Below are 21826 nucleotides of genomic sequence, written 5' to 3' on the forward strand. Positions count from 1 at the left end.
TACTCCTTTTCTTTTTGCGAATACAGACTAACACGGCTGTTACTCTGAAACCTGTCATACTTAGCAGGGAAAGCCACACAAAGTAGGGACGCTGAACAGTGAGAAGCACATAGCATGTCACAAATAGATTTACTGAATGGTAATGCAAACTACAGTACATTATGAAGAAGAGGGGGAAATCCATTCTTTATCTGGTAAGGAGCAGATGGTTTACAGCTAGTGAACTTAGAGAAAAAGCCAAAAAAATCCCCTATGTTAAATCACTGATCTGTGATAAAGGTTCCTAACTTAGCACACAGCTGCATGTTCTGTGAATTGCTTTCAATCAAGGGTGAGCACAGTTAGCCTCAGAAAAGTCACTGGAGAACAGAAAAGAGCTGAGGTTTTAGTGACTGGAATTGTAAAATCACCACTCAGATGTTTAGTGCTCTGCCTTGTTTTCTTTGTCAGTGAGGGACTGCTCTGTGGAGTAAGGTACCATTACACGTGAACAATGATGTCACAGCTCTTTAACAATGCTCAGGTGCTGAATGCCTTCTGCATTGGAACTGTTTTTTTCAACTTCCAGTGACATCATGGGCCTCTGAGGATACTGTATGTCTACACAGCAGCTAGACACCTATGGCTGGTCTGTGCCAGCCAACTCAGGCTCGGGCTGGGGGGCTGTTTCACTGCTGTGTAGATGTCTGGGCTCGAGCTTCAGAGTAACAGCCGTGTTAGTCTGTATTTGCAAAAAGAAAAGGAGTACTTGTGGCACCTTAGAGACTAACCAATTTATTTGAGCATAAGCTTTCGTGAGCTACAGCTCACTTCATCAGATGCATACTGTGGAAAGTGTAGAAGATCTTTTTATACACACAAAGCATGAAAAAATACCTCCCCCCACCCCACTCTCCTGCTGATAATAGCTTACCTAAAGTGATCACTCTCCTTACAATGTGTATGATAATCAAGTTGGGCCATTTCCAGCACAAATCCAGGTTTTCTCCCCACCCCCCCCCACCCCACACACAAACCCACTCTCCTGTTGGTAATAGCTTATCTAAAGTGACCACTCTCCTTACAATGTGTATGATAATCAAGGTGGGCCATTTCCAGCACAAATCCAGGGTTTAACAAGAACGTCTGAGGGGGTGGGGGGGGTAGGAAAAAACAAGAGGAAATAGGTTACCTTGCATAATGACTAAGCCACTCCCAGTCTCTATTCAAGCCTAAGTTAATTGAATCCAATTTGCAAATGAATTCCAATTCAGCAGTCTCTCCCTGGAGTCTGGATTTGAAGTTTTTTTGTTGTAATATCGCAACTTTCATGTCTGTAATCACGTGACCAGAGAGATTGAAGTGTTCTCCGACTGGTTTATGAATGTTATAATTCTTGACATCTGATTTGTGTCCATTTACTCTTTTACGTAGAGATTGTCCAGTTTGACCAATGTACATGGCAGAGGGGTTTTTCCTTGCTGTGCAGAGGAGCAGCATCAGGTCCCTATTGACCAATACTTGATGTAGTGAAATATTTCAAACCCCACCCCTCCAAAAAAAAAAATAAACAGTTGCCTGTGACTTTATGTTTGTGAGCTTCCTTCTCCTCACATACCAGCTCTCCAGCTATGGGACTCCACAGACTGCTCTGGAGATATTCCTGACTCACACTTGGATGGTGGAGAGGAGAATCAGGCCCCCTGAATCTTACAGTAATCATTGTGCCCTTTCTGTGTGAGGGACTGTGCACCTGGAGCCTCATTTAAATCTGGGGCACCAAAGCAGTGTTTCCTCTCAAATTGACTTTAAAAAATTATTTTAATTGGAGGGAGATCAACGTGTACTCTCCTCCCCGTCCCCCCTCTTTTAACCTTATAACTTTTCCAGTGCTTGTAGCAATGGTGGGTCTAGCAATGTTAGCAGCATCCCTGTAAATGTTAGAGTTATAAAACCACACCTGTTAAGTGACCTGCATTTAACTAATCTCATCTGCAGCTGCTGTTGTCTGGGGACCTGCGGCCTGAAATATTGTTGCTCTGTTTTAGCTGCTGTTCTGTTAGCTGTAACCTCTGTTCTGACTGCTGACCCAGTGGAATTCACCTGGGCAAGGAGGAAGAGGGCAAATTTGCATCCTTGGTTGCAGCAAAAAGTAAAGCACCACAGCACTGCTGAAGCTAACCTTGAAGGCTCAGGTTCTCCCGCCTGCTGAGTTGTTTTTGGGCTGAGTCGATGTGTCAAAGTGTACTTAAAACAGACTTAAATAGCCAGTGATACTCCCACCTATGTCAATATATTTTCTCTGGTGGCATTCTGGCCCCTATGTTACCTCTTCCTGGTTCCACTGGTGTTGGGGATGTGGGACACTACTGTATCTGGTTTATCCCTAGCGGCCAGATTAGCTCGTTACTCCTGAGGGCATTCTGCGCCCAATATTTTAAAATTCTGCAAAATTCTTCAAATCTTATTTGTCAAATAAATGTGGAGGCTCCAGCATGGCAGTGGGGAGCACAGGCCACTGGCTACACAGAGCGGGGAGATCACTGTGCAGCTCCCACCCCGGGACACAGACTCAGCACTGAGGCTGCACCCGACCCAGACACAGCGCAAGGACCGGGTCTCCCCCAGAAACACCCCAGGGGCCTGCCCCTCCATGCTAGGTGCAGCGGGTGTGGGCAGGCAGGCTCAGCAAGGCAGGATCCAGGTGTGGAGGGGCTTAGCGTGGGGGGATCCAGGTGTGGGTTGAGAGGGTTCTGTGTGGGGCAACCTGGGTGCAGGGGAGATCTGGAGGCACAGGGGCCTGTTGGGGGGTTCTGGGTGCAATGGTAATGGAACTCTGCAGGGGGGTCCAGGTGAAGGTGGTTGGGACTCAGCAGGAGGGAGTCTGGATGTGGGGGGGGATAGAGCTCAGTGCGGTGGTGTCTAGGTGTGAGGGGCTCAGTGGGGGGTCCAGATACTGGGGGAGTGGGGCTCAGTTGGGTGGGGATCCAGGTGGCTTGTTGGGGTGGTCCAGCTGCAGGGGGAGAGGGGCTCATTGGGGGGTTCTCATTGGGAGTGTGTGAGGGGGCTGAGACTTGGTGGGAGGGTCTGGGTATGAGGGGGTCAGGATGGACAGGGGTGGGTGGATGGGGGACCAGCTCCCCGCACATAGATCTCTCCCCCTGCAGTTGAGGAGCGACAGGTGCAGGAAGCGGGGCATTGGGGGAAAGTTTGCAGAGCTTCCTGCAACTGGGGGGGGAAATCTGGAGGTGGGTCTGACCTGGCCCCAGATGCCATGCAGGGGAAGAGGAAGTCCCATCCTCCCCAGTCCAGCCGGGACTAGCAGCTGAGCCCGGCGCAGGGTGGGAGCCACCAACAAGGCAGCTACCAGCCAGGCAGTGTAAACAACCCCTTGGGCACTTCTAAAAAATGTACCCCAAATCTCTCATTGACATCAGTAGGAGCAGGATTGAGCCCATAACTCCCTTAGTAGAAGTTAGTAGGATCAGGATTGGATCCCAAACTATCCACAAATATTGTTTGTAAATGTATTTAATTATTGGCTATTTTCTTCCAACAGAGCCTTGAACTATGAAGGAGATTTAACTATCTGGGAAGGTGCATAGAGTGGCAACAAATCACAGTTAAGCTTGAGGGAAACTCAAAAACATTTTGTCTGAGATGTTGAAATGGGGGTAGTTTTCCATCTCCTCTGACTCAGAAACAATGAGATGGACTTCAAATTTTACATGAATACTCATTTGTCTTCATTCAACAATTAGCTAGCTTGTCCCTTTGCCAACACTGATACACGGTTAGCAGAAATACTAACAAACAACAAACCAAAACCCTTCGCTCACTCAGTTTGGCCCCAATGAGGTATCGAGGGTGAGATTTTCAGAAATGTTCAGTGTTCACTTGACTCTGCTTCTATTGGAGGCAGTGGTAAAACTCTCTTTTCAATGGGTGAAGACAGGTCAGTGCTGAGAGCTTTTGAAAATCCCACTCTGACCCTTGTGGACAATGATATTATTCTGAATACATTAAAAGTCCTTGTCTGGACCTCTAAGGTCCCACATTTTTCCAGAGGTGATCTCTCACTTCAGTCCCCTGCTTGGCTTTCTGTTTGCCAGTGATTGGAATGTTCTTGGGTTTTTGTCCCAAGCAATGACCTCTGAGATGTTAAACCAGGACAATTACTTTCTTCTGCCCTAGTCACTGTGAAACCCAATTCCTTTTAGTGGTTTAGTGGACATAAGAACATAAGAATGGTCATACTGGGTCAGACCAAAGGTCCATCTAGCCCACTATTCTATTTTCCAGCAGTGGCCAATGCCAGGTGCTTCAGAGAGAATGTACAGAACAGGTAATCATCAAGTGAGCCATCCCCTGTCGCCCATTTCCTGCGTCTGACAAACAGAGACTAGGGACAGGCTTCTGAAGCTTGTATTTCCCCTGATTTGCCTGCTGTCCCCATTGTTCATTTAATTAAGGACAAGGATCCCTATATTCACAAAGGGACTTTAAGCATTGTAACACCTGACTCCAAGGCACTCTGCCACCCAGTGGAATTCTCAGACTTGCATTAGGTGGTCAGAGGACACCTAATGGATTGATCCCCACAGGCAAGGCAGGCAAAAGAACACCTAGCTTGAGACTCCTAATGGAATGCAGCTTGTGCTAGGGATCCCAGCAGCTCATTAGCTGTGGGGTGACAGCAGGACTTATGTGGCATTGCACATGTCTACTGGCAGGAACCTTCAGATTTAGGCTGTACCTGAGAATTCATTTTGAAAATGTCAGTGGTGCCTAAATGTTAGACTTAGGCACCTGAAGAGTCAGTTAGGCACCTAAGTACCTTTGTGAATCAAGCCTCAAGTTCTCACCCACTGGGCCAATCGACTCCCCCTCACTTAGCATGAAAGGTCACAGAAAACGTCCCCTGTAAGCTGCAGGCTAACCTCTTCTTTCCTTGCTGCGGCCTGTCCTCTTCTTGCAGTCTCCCTCCAAGCTGCAGACTGGCTCTTGACTCAGAAGTCACATGTACTCCTAGACTTGCTGTCTCCACTTCTTAATCATGATGGCACATATGCTCTTTCTGGGCCTATAGCATTGGCTGAGTTCCCTCAGGCAAACTCTTTACCATCAGAATCTTCTACCTGGTCACATGCACTGCTAAGTGTCTCTCTGTAACACTTTTCAGTCTCTGTTAGAGGCATACAAGCAACCTAGTATTAATGACACTAAGCTAGAGGTGTTATAAACAGTTTTTGTTTGTGCCCGGAGAAATAATGAGGCCTGTATCTTGCATTAGTTACCTCAAGTTATAGGCATTATGAAAAAACTGTTTAGACCCCAAAGCACTTGGCACCTTTGATAAAGTGAAAACAAGTTACTATTGTTATTTATTCCTGAAATCACAGGTGAGTAGAGACTAGGGTAAAAGTAAAGGAGTACTTGTGGCACCTTAGAGACTAACCAATTTATTTGAGCATAAGCTTTCGTGAGCTACAGCCACAAGTACTCCTTTTCTTTTTGCGAATACAGACTAACACGGCTGTTACTCTGAAACCTGTCATTATGCAAGGGTAAAAGTGGCTCCACTATTTAGAATCCTTTGTAATTGCATTGCAGATAATGGATTTTTTAAAGCACCTAGGTGACTTAGGAGCCTAGGTCTCAGAAGTTAGACTCCTAGGTGACTCAGGAACTTTTGTAAATTTTATCTAAGAGGGTTACCTTTGTATAGAGGTTCCCTCTGTGCACATAAGTCTAGAGGACACCATCTGGCGAGCAGGAACAGATAGTGCTGGAGTGGATCTCAGTGATGTGAAGATAAATGGAAGACGTGCTTACAGTTCAGAGAAGAAGTAAATATATTTCAAAATCATTCATTTCAGATGTTCAGATTGCTGGCTAAAGCATATGCAGGTGCACATCCAATCATCTCAGACAAATCAGAAGCTCGTTGTGGTGGAAACTTCGTAAAACGAGGAGGAATTATAAATGGTGCTCAGTGGTACAGCTTTACTGGAGGTAAATCTCTTTGCCATTATGTCATGTGAAGCAAAACCCGAGTAAGACCCTTAAGAGAGACAAGTAAGGGCCTGATCCAAGGCCAACTGGACTCAATGGAAAGACTCATTAAGTTCAGTGGGCTTTGGATCAGACCCTTCCCCCAGTGCACAAAAATGTCTTTAGAGAATTTAAATGGCAAAGTCTATATTCAAATAGAGCAGGCCAAATTCATCCCTGACATAACTCCGGTGAAATCAATGGAGTTATGCATGGGATGAATTTGGCATTGTGTATTTATGAAATGCTGTTCTGGTGTTAAAATCTGAAATTTTCTAGCAGATAGGAATGAAACGTTAATGCCTCAACAGCAGTATGAATTTGGACTTCAGATCCATAATGCAGAATTTTATATATTTTACATTATGGATTTGAAGTGTGCTAGTGTTTTAATCCATATTGACTGAACTATAATTGATTATTATTAGTAGTCATGATAAGCAAAAATGTTACAACTGACATCCAATTCATTGGTGTTCAAGTTTCCAATGCTATTTTATCATTAGCAGTATTTGGTTTTTCAGGTTTGTTCAATTTTTGATATTTGGGTAAAATTTTCAAAAGTGACTTAGACTCCTAAGTGATTAATAACTTTTGAAAATGGGGTGCTTTTGAAAATTGTACCTGTTATCTATGATTAACATTTTAGTACATAATAATGCCATGACCTTCAATGTAGAGGCACAAGGTTCTCATGATGTTAGCTTCTCTTAGAGGTTTGCTGCCACTAAAGGACCTGCTGACAGGGTATGGTACCTTTGCTAGATGGTGTAATAAAATGAAGAAGAAACCATAAGACAGCAAAGACATTATTCCCCAGTCCAAGAACAAGTCTCATTCTCTGACCACAGGCCTAGAAGTCAATTCCAGAGTTCTAAACCCAGCTCTGACCTTGATTTCCCTGTGACCTTGGGCAGTACCTTATGGTATAAAGCTGATCATACACAACCCCCATCCCTCGACCTTAGCTTCCACAAGTGTAAATGAGTTTTAATAATAATAGTACTTACCCATCTAAAAGAGGTGTTGTGAGCATTAATTAGTTAACTGATGTTTAAAATAATGCTTGTAAAGCTCCAAAGATCCCAAATCCTTTGCATATGGTAGATGCATTCATTCTACACAACATATAAATCCTTGTCCACAGGGCTGCATTTGTTAATCAACTAATTGCAGCAGCATAGTTCTAATTACATGTGACATGGATTGTTCATAATCTTCCCTTTTCCCTTTCTATTAATTTAGGTATGGCAGATTTTAATTACCTTCACACAAACTGTTTTGAAATCACCTTGGAGCTGGGATGTGACAAGTTTCCTTTGGAGGAGGAACTGTATTCAGCCTGGCATGAAAACAAAGAAGCCCTTCTGACTTTTATGGAAATGGTAGAGCCCTACTTTTATTTACATTCCTTTAGTACTTGTGGCTTTTCATGTCCATTCTTTTGTGGGATTCCATTGTTATTTTTTTTCCCATTGAGGATGCTTATGACAGCATTTGATCTTCAGATATTTCCACACCAGTCTCTATCCCTCAGTTTGGCTGTCTAAGAATGTGGATATTATTTCCCTAACTCACATGTGGCTGGGTTGAAGGTTGAGATGAGCTTAAGTACAACACAAAATAGGACCGTAGGAATGTCTGTAAATAGTTTGGGTGGGTTTATGAATCAACTCTTCAAAATCCAATACTAGAGACAGACCAACTCATTCAGAAAAATAAGACTCAACCTCTCTCTCAAAGAACTAAACCAAACTTAGTTTAAATTTCCATAAAGTTTAGGTAATTTTTCACTTTTACATGCTTCTCCGATTCCATGTTTTTGGTCTCAAGTTCCACCATTCTGTAACAGAGACCTTTTAAGTTTTGTTTTTGCCCCAGCTGGAACAAAGAAATACTGAAACATTCATTGGAAATCCTGTTCCTATAATATTTCAGCTCAGTTTCTGAACAAAAGCTGTTAGAATAAAGGTCTGGCCCCTGAATTTGTGGAGGAGCAACCGAACCAAATTTATGTGGGTTCACTCAGCAATAACAATTGCCTCACTAATAATAAGTAACTGATCACAGAGACCCAAGGCAGACATCTTTCTCTCAGCCATTAGCAGATCAGCTTTCTGTCATGCCTTATATTGATAGACTATGTAGTAATTTAAAGTTGTTAGGAGTGTGTTAGCTTTTTTTTTATGGCCTTTTTAAGCAACCTCTTGCTACTTGTGGTAAGTATCATCATTCGATAAAGACTACAATCCAGACCACCAAACTCATTTCATTTTACAGCTGTCTGATGAAAATGAGTTTTAGTGAGTCCAAATGGGACTGGATTAAATCCATGTATATTGCACTTGAAGCCTTCAAGATGTAAAGATTTTTATAGTGTGAGATACTGTAGAAGTCTATGCTGGAAAAGCCTTTTGAGCAAATGCAGAACAGTAAGCGAAAACTCTCTAGATAAGATTGACTGAATTACTCCTGATAAGGATTAAGTCTGCCATAACCAATTCAAACTTTTCTCATTCTGATATTTACCAGATTATTTCGTGTGTGCATAAATCTACTTAGTTTAAGTAGCAAAAGTTATACATAGATTTCTATGTGCTAATACATCTCCTACTGAAAGCAGTTACAAAACTCCCATTGACTGTAAGGATACATGATCAGGGCTGTATTCATGGCAGCAAAATAAACCCAATAATAATAAAGTAATTAAGGGCCCAATTCTGTCACTCTTACCTGCACTGCCTAGTAATTATTGAAGTCATGTCAGAAAAAGATGTCAGAAATGGGACTTAAAACAGATTCTGACCTAAATCCAGCAAAGCAAAGTTGAAATAGAATTGCTGAATTATGGGACAGATTCTCTTCTTCCTTGTACCCTGGATAGAGAATTTACAGCTCTTCAGAAAGTGAAATTCTGTCCTGATTTGGAAGTGTTTTCCATTCACTTTACAAGAGTGTTAATGATGAGGGTGCAAATTAGTGGAGAGAAAGGCCCACTATTTTTAACACCTCATGCTAATTTAAGATTTTCCATACTTTCATGCTGCAGGATGACTGGAAAGAAAACTGCACCAACCTGCTATAATAATTCTGTCCCTTTCTGGTTCCTTCTGTTCAGTAGTACCTCACACCTTGAGTAGTCCCATTCAAATAAGTTAAACTATGTAAAGAGTAAGGTAGTGCTCAACATGAGTAGGAGCAGCAGAATCTGGTCATTAGTAAGTGTGTGCTGTAATTAGAACAGGTCAACATTTTTAGATTACAAAACTTTTCATCCAGGAAAGCAGACAGGAGAGCAATCTGTGGTCAATTTAGCGGGTCTTCATTAGACCCGCTAAATTGACCCCCGATGGATCAGTCGCCACAGTGTCAATCAACAGTAAGTGGAGACAAGCTCTCAGAGTCCTATACTCACTATTATCATGACATTCTGAATGGCCATGTTGTGCAACACAATAACAACCCTGAAGTCCAAGTTTGCTGCTCTAGTGTCTCTCTCTCTCTCTCTCTCTCTCTCTCTCAAATATTCACATCAGGGTTTTTTTTTTTATTAATGTCTGTCATTGTTCTAGTATTTCCATCACTGTTCTTTCTGACAGGGAGAGATTTTCGCATAGTAATAATGCATGCCTGCCTCATAAGATTGCTGATGGGTTCAGTTAATTAGCTCACAGTTTACAGTTTACACTTTGAGATCTTGAATATGAGGTACTACATAACTGAAAAATATTTGTTTGTTTATTATTATTTCAACAAGTTTTAATGCCTCTGATTTTCTTATGCAAATATTATTCATAGCAGTGAGCTGCATTAATTGGTTGCACTGTCAAGATGTCAGCATGCTGTTTGACTGTTAGTTATTAGTTATTTAGTTATTCTATATATCCTTTAATGCTGCATTTTTCCTTGTAGTAAATGCAGTTAGTAGATTAGAGGGTCAGTTCCTTGTGTAAATTGGCCGCATTTACTCCATAGTTTATGAAAGTGTGTTTTTCCTTTACATAGGGAGTATCAGGTCATTTTTCAAAACTTTAACTCTAAATTTATTTTCTGTGTTGAATTTAAGTCATACATTTTAAAATATTAGTTGAATATAATGGTTATATGGTCATGCACCCATGATCTATATACAGGCGGGACCCTCCATGCATAGATCACATTCCACCATCATCAAAGGGGGATGATTTGCTTCCACATCTCCCTTTGCCCCCAGACCTCATAGAGAGTTGCTCGTAGGTTGGCGATTCATGAGTGTGGAGAATGATCTGAGATTGTGCACAGGCCTCTAAGTTGTTGCCCTAGAAGGCAAACTACCCTTCTCAATGAGAAGGATGGGTGACTCATTTTGAGGAGAATCTCATGAGGATTGCTTCTTGTCACAACCAGAACATGGGCAGTCAGACCTAATGGTCAGAGCAGGAGTCAGGCCAGGTCAGGTACTAGAAGCCCAGAGTCCAAGACAGGCCAGAGGGCAAACCAAGAGTCAGACCTAGGAGACAGGCAGAATCAGAAGGCAGAATCTGGGGTCTCTTGCACACAGGGTCTGAAGCAGAGGCAGGCAGGCAGGCAGTCTGTATTGTTGCTCAGACAGCTTCCTGTCATGGCTTCCTGGCTTAAGTACTGGTGCCAACCAATCAGTGGGCTGTGAGGAGCTGCCACTCAGGTCCTGCTGGGCGGTGCTTCCTGCTAAGCCCAGCCTCACAAGGTCCTCCTGCAAAAGCCTAGCCTATGCCTTTGTGTTGGTGTTGAGGTGGCAGCAACTCAGTACCCTCTACAGATTCTTACACTTCCTCTTCCTATAGGCTTTCTTGCAGGAAAAGATGAGCAGGCACAAAAATATTACCATTTGGTGTAACGTGTCCTTTCTTTGTTAGGTACACCGTGGGATAAAGGGAATTGTGTCTGATAAATTTGGTAACCCAATAAAAAATGCCCGAATTTCAGTAAAAGGGATCCGACATGATGTTATCACAGGTAATGTTATTTTGGCTGGATCTTTCTCATATGATAATGATGGTATGCACTATGAGCGAAAAACTGTAGTCCTCACTAAGACAAAAGTCCTATTACATTCAATGGACATTTTGCCTGAAGAGAATTGCAGGATTTGGCTGTGTGAGTTTACTTCTAGAATTATGTGAAAAAACGTAGGTCAAAATTTACCGGCTTCCCCCCCCCCCCCCGCACTATTATCAGTGCCAGTGAAATTGCATGAGTGTAACTGAGTGCAAAATTTTTCCCAGAATTTTTTGAAGACTCTCTCTAATTTCATGTTAAATTTCTTGTTAGGCTAAGTAAACTGAAATTTTCTTCAGATAGAGCAATATTTTGGTCTCTGTGCACAGGTGAATAGTATGTTATAAATATATATGAATGATCTACATACAGTCAATCAGAGGCAAAAAGAGTGGAATACTGAGTTACATACTATGTACATTGCATTAACCAATCAATAACATACATAACTGTTAATTTTCAGCAGTTGTAAAGCTCTGAGCATTTAGGGCTCAGTCTTGCTCCCACTGAAATCAATGGGAATTTTGCTATTGATTTCAATGGGAATAGGATTAGACCCCAGTAGTACATTATGTCACATGTGTGGTAAAATTTTGCTCTCGTAGTGGCTGTTATGTTAGTGTGGAAAGCCAGAGTGGCTTATAAATGTAGTGGATACTGCACGACAGTACTTTGAGTAAACTTATAAAATTAGAGTGGATACAAAACTGGGAGATGGTGCAAATTTTTGAAGCTGAAATTGGGGCTTGATTTAGGGCCTGTTCCAAACCTCATTGTAGACAATGACTTCCCATTAACATCAATGGGCTATGAATAAGGCCCGTAAAGAATTAACCAAAAATATTGTGCCCTTGTGAAGGAAAAAGGAGTGTTAAGTTTCATTTCAGAATGGACAAGAGTTTGTAGTTCAGAAATTTCATGGTGACCAGGCTTTAGCTAAGATAGACTATGCCCAACAGTTGCAAAGCCAAAATATTCAAAATGATGGCAGGGGTGCTGGAACAATTTGTAGATTGTGGGTGCTGAAAGCCATTGAACCAGACAATAATAACTCTGTAAATAATGGAAACTACATCAAGCCAGGAGCTTCTGCAGCACCCCCAGCACCTCTAGTTCCAGGACCTATGAATGAAGGAAATTATGATTGCCAGGAGCTGAATACCTCTGATTTTTTCCTTTCTTTTTCCCCTCTTCTTCCTTTATTTTCATCTTAAAAAAAACCCAACAGATAGACATTGAAATTCTATGAAAAATAGCATTAATACAATGTTTGCTGTGCTGATAAACTTTAAAAATCCAGCAAACATAAAGTTATGCATAAATGCTCATTGTTTGCACTGCCTCCTTCTGCATATGCGTTAAAATACAGGCCTGATCCTCAGCTGGAGGAAACTGCTATAGTTCCACTGAAGTCAATGAGCCACCAACATGTAGGATTTCAAGGTAGTCATTTAATTGGACATTTTCACCTCAGCATCAGAGACAAACTATTTACACCAGCTGATGATCTGGCCCCATGTCTCATATGTATTATATATTACAAATAGGAATTTCTTATGCCCTCGGACATACAATATACCTCTATATTGGGGTTGATTCTTCTTTCACTTACATCAGCTACAGACAGGTATAAATCCATTGACTTCACTGGAGCTACTTCTTATTCATACCATTGCAAGTAAAAACAGAATCAGGCACCATTTTTGTTTGCCATGGTGTACTTCTGTGTAATACATACACTGCATCTATCCTGATATTAATACAATTTACAAGTTCAGAAATACAATTATTTACTACGGGCCAGATTTTCAAAAGTGCTCAACTCCCAGCAGCTCCCACTGTGACACCTGCAACCTGATTTTTAAAAGAGGGGAACACCCAGTGTGCTGAGCTCTTTTTCAAAATCTGCCCTTATAACGTCCAATGCTTATCTGTGTATAGATGTGTGTACGCATTTATGCTACTGGACAAAGGACTGAGATACCTGTTTTCTTTAGCTGCCGATGGAGACTACTGGAGACTCCTACCTCCGGGAAGATACATAATCAGTGCTCATGCTATCGGATACAGCAAGGTGATGAAAAGGGTCACTCTGCCTGCCAAGATGAAAAGAGCGGGGAGGGTAGATTTTGCCCTTCGATCTCTAGATACAAGGCCTAAAAATTTCCTCTGGGGGCCAATGGAAGACATATATGAGCGATACGACCCACTGGAATATTTTGATCCTCATGCCCAACATGCACAGTCTGAACCAAGAGAAGAAAGAGGGCAGCCTACACGGCACAATGAGAAGCCTTGGTGGTGGTCTTACTTCAGCTCTCTAGGCCAGCATAAACCAGTGTGGCTGCTCAAACAGCGTTAAGCCAGATAATTGTTTTGCTTACCTTCTTATGACACTGTTCCATCAAAATCCTAATACCCTGATTGCTAATGGCAATATTTAAATCTGTTTAATTTGGAAATACAGTGTTAACTCAATATCACTTTCTGTAATTCTTTTTTTTCCCTCTTTTCACAGAATTGACTATATTCAAGTACTTTTATATATTAAAAAAATAGTACACATTTGTTCAAAGGCCAGGTTCTATTCAGTTTCCTAGTAATGTGCTTTCCTTATGCCCATGCAGTTAATCATCAGATTTATTATTTATTAGATTCTAAAGTACCTGCAGAGGAATCTTCCTGATCTTTTAATGCATTTTCAAACATGTCTTATCACATTAATTATTGCAAACTGAAAACAACCTTTAGGAAAATTTGGAAAAGCCTTTTCTTCTTTATACATTATTTCTGCATATTAAGTTTAGTACATTAAATCTTCCAGCATAGATTAAAATTATTTTAGAGGAAAAAAACCCCTTCATTTGATCTCAGCATTAATTTTCAGAAAAGACTCACTAGAAAGGAGAAATGTGGAAAGAAGAAATCTGTGTTTCTGAATTAGGAACATTTACAGTAGGATGAGCTACTAGTGAAAGAGTCAGTTCTTAATAAAGAAACATATTGAACAAAGTCACATTTTCCCAAATTCTATTTGAGAAATTCTCATTCAGTTTCCATCTGGTAATGCTTGAAAGGGACCCATACAATTTTATAAAATAAAGGGAAACGTGATAAAGGCCAGATTGTGATATCCTCCCATGTGTTGCTTAGTGCCTTACATCAGGAGTAAACAACTGAAGTAAATGGGAATACTTGGAGAGTATGGTACTATTCATGGGAGTAAGAGTATTTGACCCTACTAGAGTTTTAATACTAAAGGTATGCTTGTATTTCTGAAAACATTTGTTATTAAAAAGTACTAGGAGGTGAAGAATAAATGGCCTAATTCATGAGGGAACTAGGTTAAAATGTGACATATGCCATACCAGGGTAATTAATGGCTTAATTGTAGAAGTGCGTCTGGATTCAGCATATTGAAAAGAAGCTTTTTTTGTGAGTGAGATTTCAAGTGTTTCCTAATTAGAACTAGGTGTGAAATAGAGCGAGGATAACCTTCCCTGTGCTATGTCTGTCCAGGCCACAATCAGGAGTTTTAAGTTGGACTGAAGTTCTGCTGGGTTTCATGAATGGTAATCCAGATACAGGGGTTGGGTTATGGCACACCAGTAGGAAACAACAGGTAGAATCTTTGGAGAAGGAACCTCAACCTCCCTGAATTCCTGAGTTATTTCACTCTCCGGAAGATACACAGTTCATTTTTCAGTTGCAACAATTTTATGGGGAAAAAAATAATTTTCAATTTTTTTAAAGTATTTTTTAAAATCAAGAAGAATAGATGTGCCTTGTTGAGAATGCAATAACTTCCACATTAAATAAACCAACCAAAAAAAGGATTTTCTTTTAGGACCACAAATAATGAGAATATTCAATAAACCTAAAATCTGTGAAGGGCTATTTTTTCCTGACAGTTACAAGTGGACATATTGTATGTAGTAGACTTAAATGTAGTGATGAGGGGATATCAAACTCACTTATTGAGCAAGCCGACGACTTGGTTCAGAGCATTACCAGTTAGATGTCAAATGATTGTAGTCCCTAGAACTGGGATCTTAATCTCATCTCTAAAGTGGGAGTAGTGATATTTCCCACCCGTATCTGTCTTATCTATTTAGCGTGTAAACTCTGTGGGGCAGGGAGTGTCTCTTATTATGACTGTGTCTACACTGTGAGCGAGGGGTATGATTCCTGAATACATATCCACCAATTTTCAGGTGGGTTTGTATTTGGCACACCTCAGCCATGTTTCTGCTGCCACAACCCGAGCTACTGTGGCTATGCTGCTATTTATACTCATGCTAGCTTGATGAGAGCTAGTCAAGTATGTGTACACGAGAAGGGGAATCACATCCCTAGCTTGTAGTGTAGACCTGGCCTATGTGTATGTAGTGCTCAGCATTTGGGGCATCTCTAGGCACTACTATAATAAATGCATGAGAATGGACACTATGAAAAACAACCTCATGACCTGATTCAGGAAAGCCCTTATATGTGTGTTTAACTTTAAGCGCATGCTAAATTCCCAGTGGAATGGGAATTAAAGTTAAATACATGCTTATCTGCTTTTCTGAAGAGGAGTGGATTTACACAGCTGTTTAAGCGCTTTCATGAATTGGGGCCTCATGCAGCACTAAGGTTTAGGAACACAGAAAAGAAATTAAGAGCAATGAAAGTTACCTGACAGCCTCCATTTCGACTTGACTAGTCTCTTTTTCAGAATGTCAGAACTACTTTGCAGTGTGACATGTCCCCCAGAGGGACTATAATATCAGTCTAAACTCCACACCCAAAAATAGCTTATCTTATATGTGAATTACAGCACATGCTAGTGAGACTCCCTCTCCTTCTAAGTCAAAGCCTATGTTTTTTTCAATTCCCTTCCAACCACATATTGAACATTATTGACCTATGTTTTTGTAGCATCCGCCTTAATAATTAATTTCCCAGTCTCCATTGTTACCTTTGTTCATTCAAGCAGGATGCCATCCACAAAGCTTTTTTCATTAACAGGCATTTGGAACTGCTAAAGGTCTAGGGAACACTCTTCAGAGAGCTTCATCATTAATATGCCAGTGCAGAAACTCCTCAATGGATTCACAGTATACAGATGTAATTAATAGCCTTTAAGAAGGTGAAGAACAGGGAGAAGTGTTTGCTAATGTTATATTTGAAGTTTCTCTTTTAATTATACAGTAGAGATAATTTAGAATAAGCAAAAATGCCAAGGGAAAAGGAAAATTAATTTACACTTCACAAGAATTGTGAAAACTCCTATTATTCTAAAGAAACTCCGAGTCAGATTATATTTGTCCCTTGCACCAATGTGATGGGGAAGGCAGGCAGAAATGCCTTCTTTTGTCCCCCCTGTGCAGGAGGTGGCCAGAGTTATGATCCCTGCAGTCCCCTGAAGAATTCTCTTGCTTTTCCAAAGAGGGAAGGAGGAGAAGATTTCTCAAGCTGGGCATCCAAAAATGGAGGCACCCAAAATCATTAGTCACTTTTGATTGACCATTTCTCTTTGAATATAATATATAATGTTTATATTTGCATAACTCTCCTGATTTTCACACCTATATACTATGCTTCCATCACACAGGTGAACTAGGCTGCTTTCAAATGACATCTCCATTTGCATGCTGATAAAGTCCTATGAAGTAGCTGTTGAAGTGGACAGTTTTTTAGCAGCTCAGCAAGCCAGTCCCTTTTCCTAGAAGCAAACGTTTGCTAGGATCTTAGTTTAATTTTTTTTAAACAATTGCTTTAAAGGGCAGTGATGACAGCCTTCACAATATGAACAGAACGTAAACTGATCCAATGGTGGCTGCAACAGACTGAAATAATATCTCTGAGAGGTGGGCATTCTCCTTATTCATCTCAGTGGGTTAACCCCAGAAGCTTGTGATGCTACTCTAAATGTCACCATTAACTCTTTCACTGTTGCATGCATGAAAGAAGAAGGATGATCATATTATTAAGATCTGCACAGTATGCCATGAATTGGTGTCACATTTTGATGTCATGAGTGAGCCAAATTGGTTTGTGGGCAGAGCTTGGGAGAATATCACCACTTTCCCCTCCAATTCTAACTTTTTCTTTAACTTTTAGTAGTACAAAAGGCCAGTTATTAGAAATGTATGCCAAAGTATTTGAACAGGGAAACAACATTTTGAAATAAAGAAAATTTGGTACATTATTGATATTACTCATGGATACTCATCACTGCAGTATCTGACTGAAAAGATGAATTATTGATGGAGATGTAAATATATACATAACTATAGTATATATTTGAAAGGCAATTGTAATTATGTATATGGGCTTTAACTTCAAAAGAAGGGACGTCTTAATCAACATATATGTATTTGATATATGTATTTAACTCAGAGAGGTTAAGGCTGTGTGCAGTACTACCTCCAGTGACTCAAAACCATGAATACCTGCCTCAAGGCAGACTGCTAGGAACCAGGGCACAAACCCCAAATTGGTTGTGAGTTCTATACTTAGAGTTCACCAAATGAATTACCAAGTGGAAATGCCTCAGGCATTATAACAGTCTCGACATGGAGTCACAGACAGTCCCCGTGGGTACTCTGCTCTACCGAACCACGCAGGTGAGTGCATGTTTGTGATAGGTGGTCCATTACACCAAGAGACACAGCAATATTCTACCAGTTATTACCAGTCCCAAAGGATCAGTCACTTACCCCAGGTCAATTTGCACCTTAGATTCTATACCAAAGACAACACTAAAAAAAAAATTAGTTATTTATAAGGTTAAAGCAGGTTACACACACACACACGATTTACAGTCTTATGTTTCAAAAGGTAACAGAATCTTGTATAATAAGCAAGCTCTATATGTCCTTTAGGGGACTAACCCTGGTTAAGTAGCTGGGGATCTCTTTCTTATGCCTAGAAACATTTTGCCCTCAAGTCCAATCAGCAGAGATAATCAGTTCCTTCTTGTTAGGGGTTTTATTCCGCTCCTGCCATGTGCTCTGAGCTGCAAGCTCAGGTGATAGGAAGAGTCCACATGCATGACTCACCTTCACAGGAAGGAGGGCAAAATAAAAAAAGGCTTTTGTCCTCCTGTTGACAGTATTTAGGATATTCCAGTTGTAACATTCCCACAGTAGTCCAGCTGGTATTGAAGGACATTTTCTTTTCGGAAAGGCATAAAACTTTCTGTTAAAAATTGGCCCTTCACACTAATATCTTCATAGCTCAGACCTAAGTTAAGGGTTTGTTACTGGAGTTGGTGGGTGAGATTCTGTGGCCTGTGTTGTGCAGGAGGTCAGACTAAACGATCATAATGATCCCCTCTGACTTTATAGTCTATGATTCTATGTCTCTCTCCTGTCTGGTGATTTACACAGTCAGAGAGGTTAACTATACAACCGCTCATATATTATCTTGCAATAAGGGATATAGGTGTTATGTAAGTGGGATTAATGCATGCAGATACTCACAAACATTCAGTAGAGTTTAAACAGTAAACACAATCTTCTAATTCTAATACCTATTTAACACTATGAACACACAAGTGAGCTAGATTAATTCCAGCTATGTAGTTGTCAGTGTTCATTTGAGACATGGGGACCTCAATACTGAGATGGCAGCTGGCCTGCCAGTGTCACACACTGAAACTACTCCCACTGATTTGCGGAAATCCTTCCAATGAATTGTCCAATGACAAGTTTAGATGACTTGTTTGAAGCCATATATAGGAAGTAAGTGTTAGAGCCCAGATTAGAATTTGGGAGCTTCTGGATTCTATTACCATGCTCAGTCCACTATATGAAGTCTGAGTTTCTATTCTAACTTACTGGATAAAATCCTTGCCCCCATTGAAGCAAATGGAGAAACACCCAGGATTTCATCCATTACTTATGTCCATCAATGATTTTGTCTAATCAGTGATTGTTGATCCCTCGATTCGAGGATGACCTCTACCATGGATTTACATATGGGTCCTGAGATGACTCAGGAGCCCGATCCTGGAACCGCAAATCTGCCTGCAGTAGGTACAGACATTTTGTGGCAGACCAGCGGCTTGTTGGGAGAAAATTATTTCTTTTTCCTTCCTCCTCTCTTTTCAGCTTTGAGGGGAAGGCACTTTGTGGCCTCTGACCACCACGGGATCTCTGACCATGGGTGAGCTCAGAGTAGAGGACTTGTTTGGTAGGCAAGAGTCTGGCATCCACACACAATGCCCAGCGCAGTGAAGTTGGTGCAGGAGGATCATTGCTTCAATGTCTAATCAGTAACCAACTGATAACTGATTCGTTAGCTAACACAGCCCCATAGTTACCCTTCTGCTTATCTCCATTCTGCTTCATAGAGAAAAGATGTAATTAGCCAGGTGCAATCAATTCTTACTGCTGGCTGTTGCCCAAATGTTCTAAACAATATTAAATTTACATCCAATAATACTAATTACATTTAAGGCCATATAAAAATGATGATTTATATTCCAACTAAACATATAACAGTGACTGCAGATGACACCAATAATATATGGTTAATGAGGACATGACTGATAAAATCTACATAAGTTAGAGTAATAAAAAATGACTTCAGTACTCTCTGTTTGCTTTATTCATCTTTAACTGAAAATAAAGATAACTTTTGTCAGCAGAAGATAAAACTGCATAGATAAAAATCACAATCAAATTTGCACAGTAAATAGCAAACCTCAAGTACCACCAGCTAAAACAAAGACCAGGCACTATGTTATGCTGATAGAAGGTAGCTGCAAAGATATTACAGCAAAATGTTTATTTGATTTTAAAGCGTCCTGTATTCAAATGAATGTTCTTAAGTCACATTCTGGTTGGTTCAATCACCTCTTGCCTCACACATTCAAAACCCAGTTGACGAAAAATCCATAAAATCTGACTGTAAAGGTGAAACCTTCAATCTATTGCAGGAGTAAATTGCTAATAAATAGAACTGAGCACACACGAAGAAGGAAACGCAGGTGGCACATATAGTATATGAATGTAATGGAGGAAAAAAAGTCTTTTTAAAATCATGAGTTAATTATTAAAGGACTAGATCATGCAGCCATTACTCACCATGGAGAACACTTACACTCTCAAGTAGTCCAAGGTGCGTAAAGGATACCCAATCTAGCCCTAAATAAATTGTACCGTACAGGAGAACTGAAGATACTGTGACTGAGGCCTTGTCTATACTAGAATTTTTTGCCACTTTAACTATACCAGTATAATTAAAGCCATACAAGCCCCCTTGTTTGGAGGCAGTTCTATCAGTGCAAAGGCATTTTATACCAGTATAGCTATTCTCATTCCGGAAGAGGACTAGCATTCCAGTATAGGTCATCTTTATACTGAGGACTTGTCTACACTTCCTGCTAAATCGGCACTGCTGCGATCGATGCAGAGGTGTCTATTTAGTGGGTCTGGTGACCCACTAAAGTAGATGGCAGGGCACTCTCTGGTTGACATCTATATTCCACCTCCCCGAGAGGTGGAAACACAGTGTAGACACTGCTGTAAGTCGACCTAAGTTATGTCAACGTCTGTTACCTAACTTATGTAACTGAAGTAGTGTAACTTAGTTTGAATTGGCTCATTAACACTGACCCCCCACTTGGTAAGACAACTCCCATCTTTCCATGTGCTGTGTATTTATACCTGCCTACTGTATTTTCCACTCCATGCATCTGATGAAGTGGGTTTTAGCCCACGAAAGCTTATACCCAAATAAATTTGTTAATCTCTAAGGTGCCACAAGAACTCCTTATTGTTTTTGCTGCTAGAGTAACACGGCTACCACTCTGAAACCTTTCAACATATGTACTCAGAGGCAAGTTATGGAAGGGTGCACAATTAGGGAAGCCCTTTGCATTGAAACCATATTGTATTTCCTGCACGTTGCCCACAGTCAAAATCCTGTGCAGCAGATGCTTCATGGCCTTGCACAACTGGATGACAACAGCCCCACCATAGATTTTCCAATAGCAAACTGATTGCCCATTCCAGTATTGCAAGCTTCCAAAGAGCGCTTGCTACCCATTTCTCCACCGTCAGAGCAGCTTTCCTTTTGGTGTCTCTGCTCTGCAGAGCTCAGCAAACGTCTCTAAGAATATAGTCTCCCCCATCCGAAAATTCTGCAGCTACTACTGGTCACCCCAGGTTTCCATCACGATCCAGCCCTACCACTCAGTGCTTGTTTCATGGGCCCAAAACCATTGTTCCACCATCCGCAGCTGGTCAGTTTCATTCACTGTCTTTATCATCCACTCCTCCTCAGTAGTCCAGCTGCCTGAATGGCTGCTGTCGTAGGTGCTGTGGTTCTGAAAAGAAAAATCATTTGGCGGAGCCTTAAAATAGACAAGAGAGCTCCTCTAATCTGGGCAGCATCCCTACCTTTGGCAGAAAATAGAAAAAAAAAGAGTGGATTATGGGAAGGAATTGTGGGAATTTTTTAAAAACAGTGCAAGCAGAGAGAATTGTGGGAATTTTGACTCCAGTCTACCGCAGTTTCCTGAGAGAAGTGACACTATCCCTGTCATAAATATAAAGGGAAGGGTAAACCCCTTTGAAATTCCTCCTGGCCAGGGGAAAGCTCCTCTCACCTGTAAAGGGTTAAGAAGCTAAAGGTAACCTCGCTGGCACCTGACCAAAATGACCAATGAGGAGACAAGATACTTTCAAAAGCTGGGAGGAGGGAGAGAAACAAAGGGTCTGTGTCTGTCTGTAGTCCTCTTGGCCAGGGACAGAACAGGAATGGAGTCTTAGAACCTTTAGTA

At 41.1% G+C, this 21826-nt stretch overlaps 1 protein-coding gene across 3 annotated transcripts in view; it reads left to right on the forward strand.

Annotated features, from left to right (window-relative positions):
- The window catches only part of CPZ (carboxypeptidase Z), a 65765-nt gene extending 44968 nt beyond the window's left edge, over positions 1 to 20797 (forward strand). Inside the window, exons 8-12 of one of the 3 annotated variants that reach the window (XM_073342631.1) lie at positions 5859 to 5994; positions 7279 to 7418; positions 10908 to 11007; positions 13047 to 13123; positions 16422 to 16633. In XM_073342631.1, the coding sequence (XP_073198732.1) occupies positions 5859 to 5994; positions 7279 to 7418; positions 10908 to 11007; positions 13047 to 13123; positions 16422 to 16457 (489 nt within the window). In that variant the 3' untranslated portion in view covers positions 16458 to 16633. The other 2 variants (XM_073342632.1, XM_073342630.1) reach the window with 2 other exon arrangements.
- The last annotated feature ends 1029 nt before the right edge of the window (positions 20798 to 21826 follow it).

Source organism: Lepidochelys kempii, chromosome 4, assembly GCF_965140265.1.
Source record: "Lepidochelys kempii isolate rLepKem1 chromosome 4, rLepKem1.hap2, whole genome shotgun sequence".
In the NCBI taxonomy this organism is placed as follows: domain Eukaryota; kingdom Metazoa; phylum Chordata; order Testudines; family Cheloniidae; genus Lepidochelys; species Lepidochelys kempii.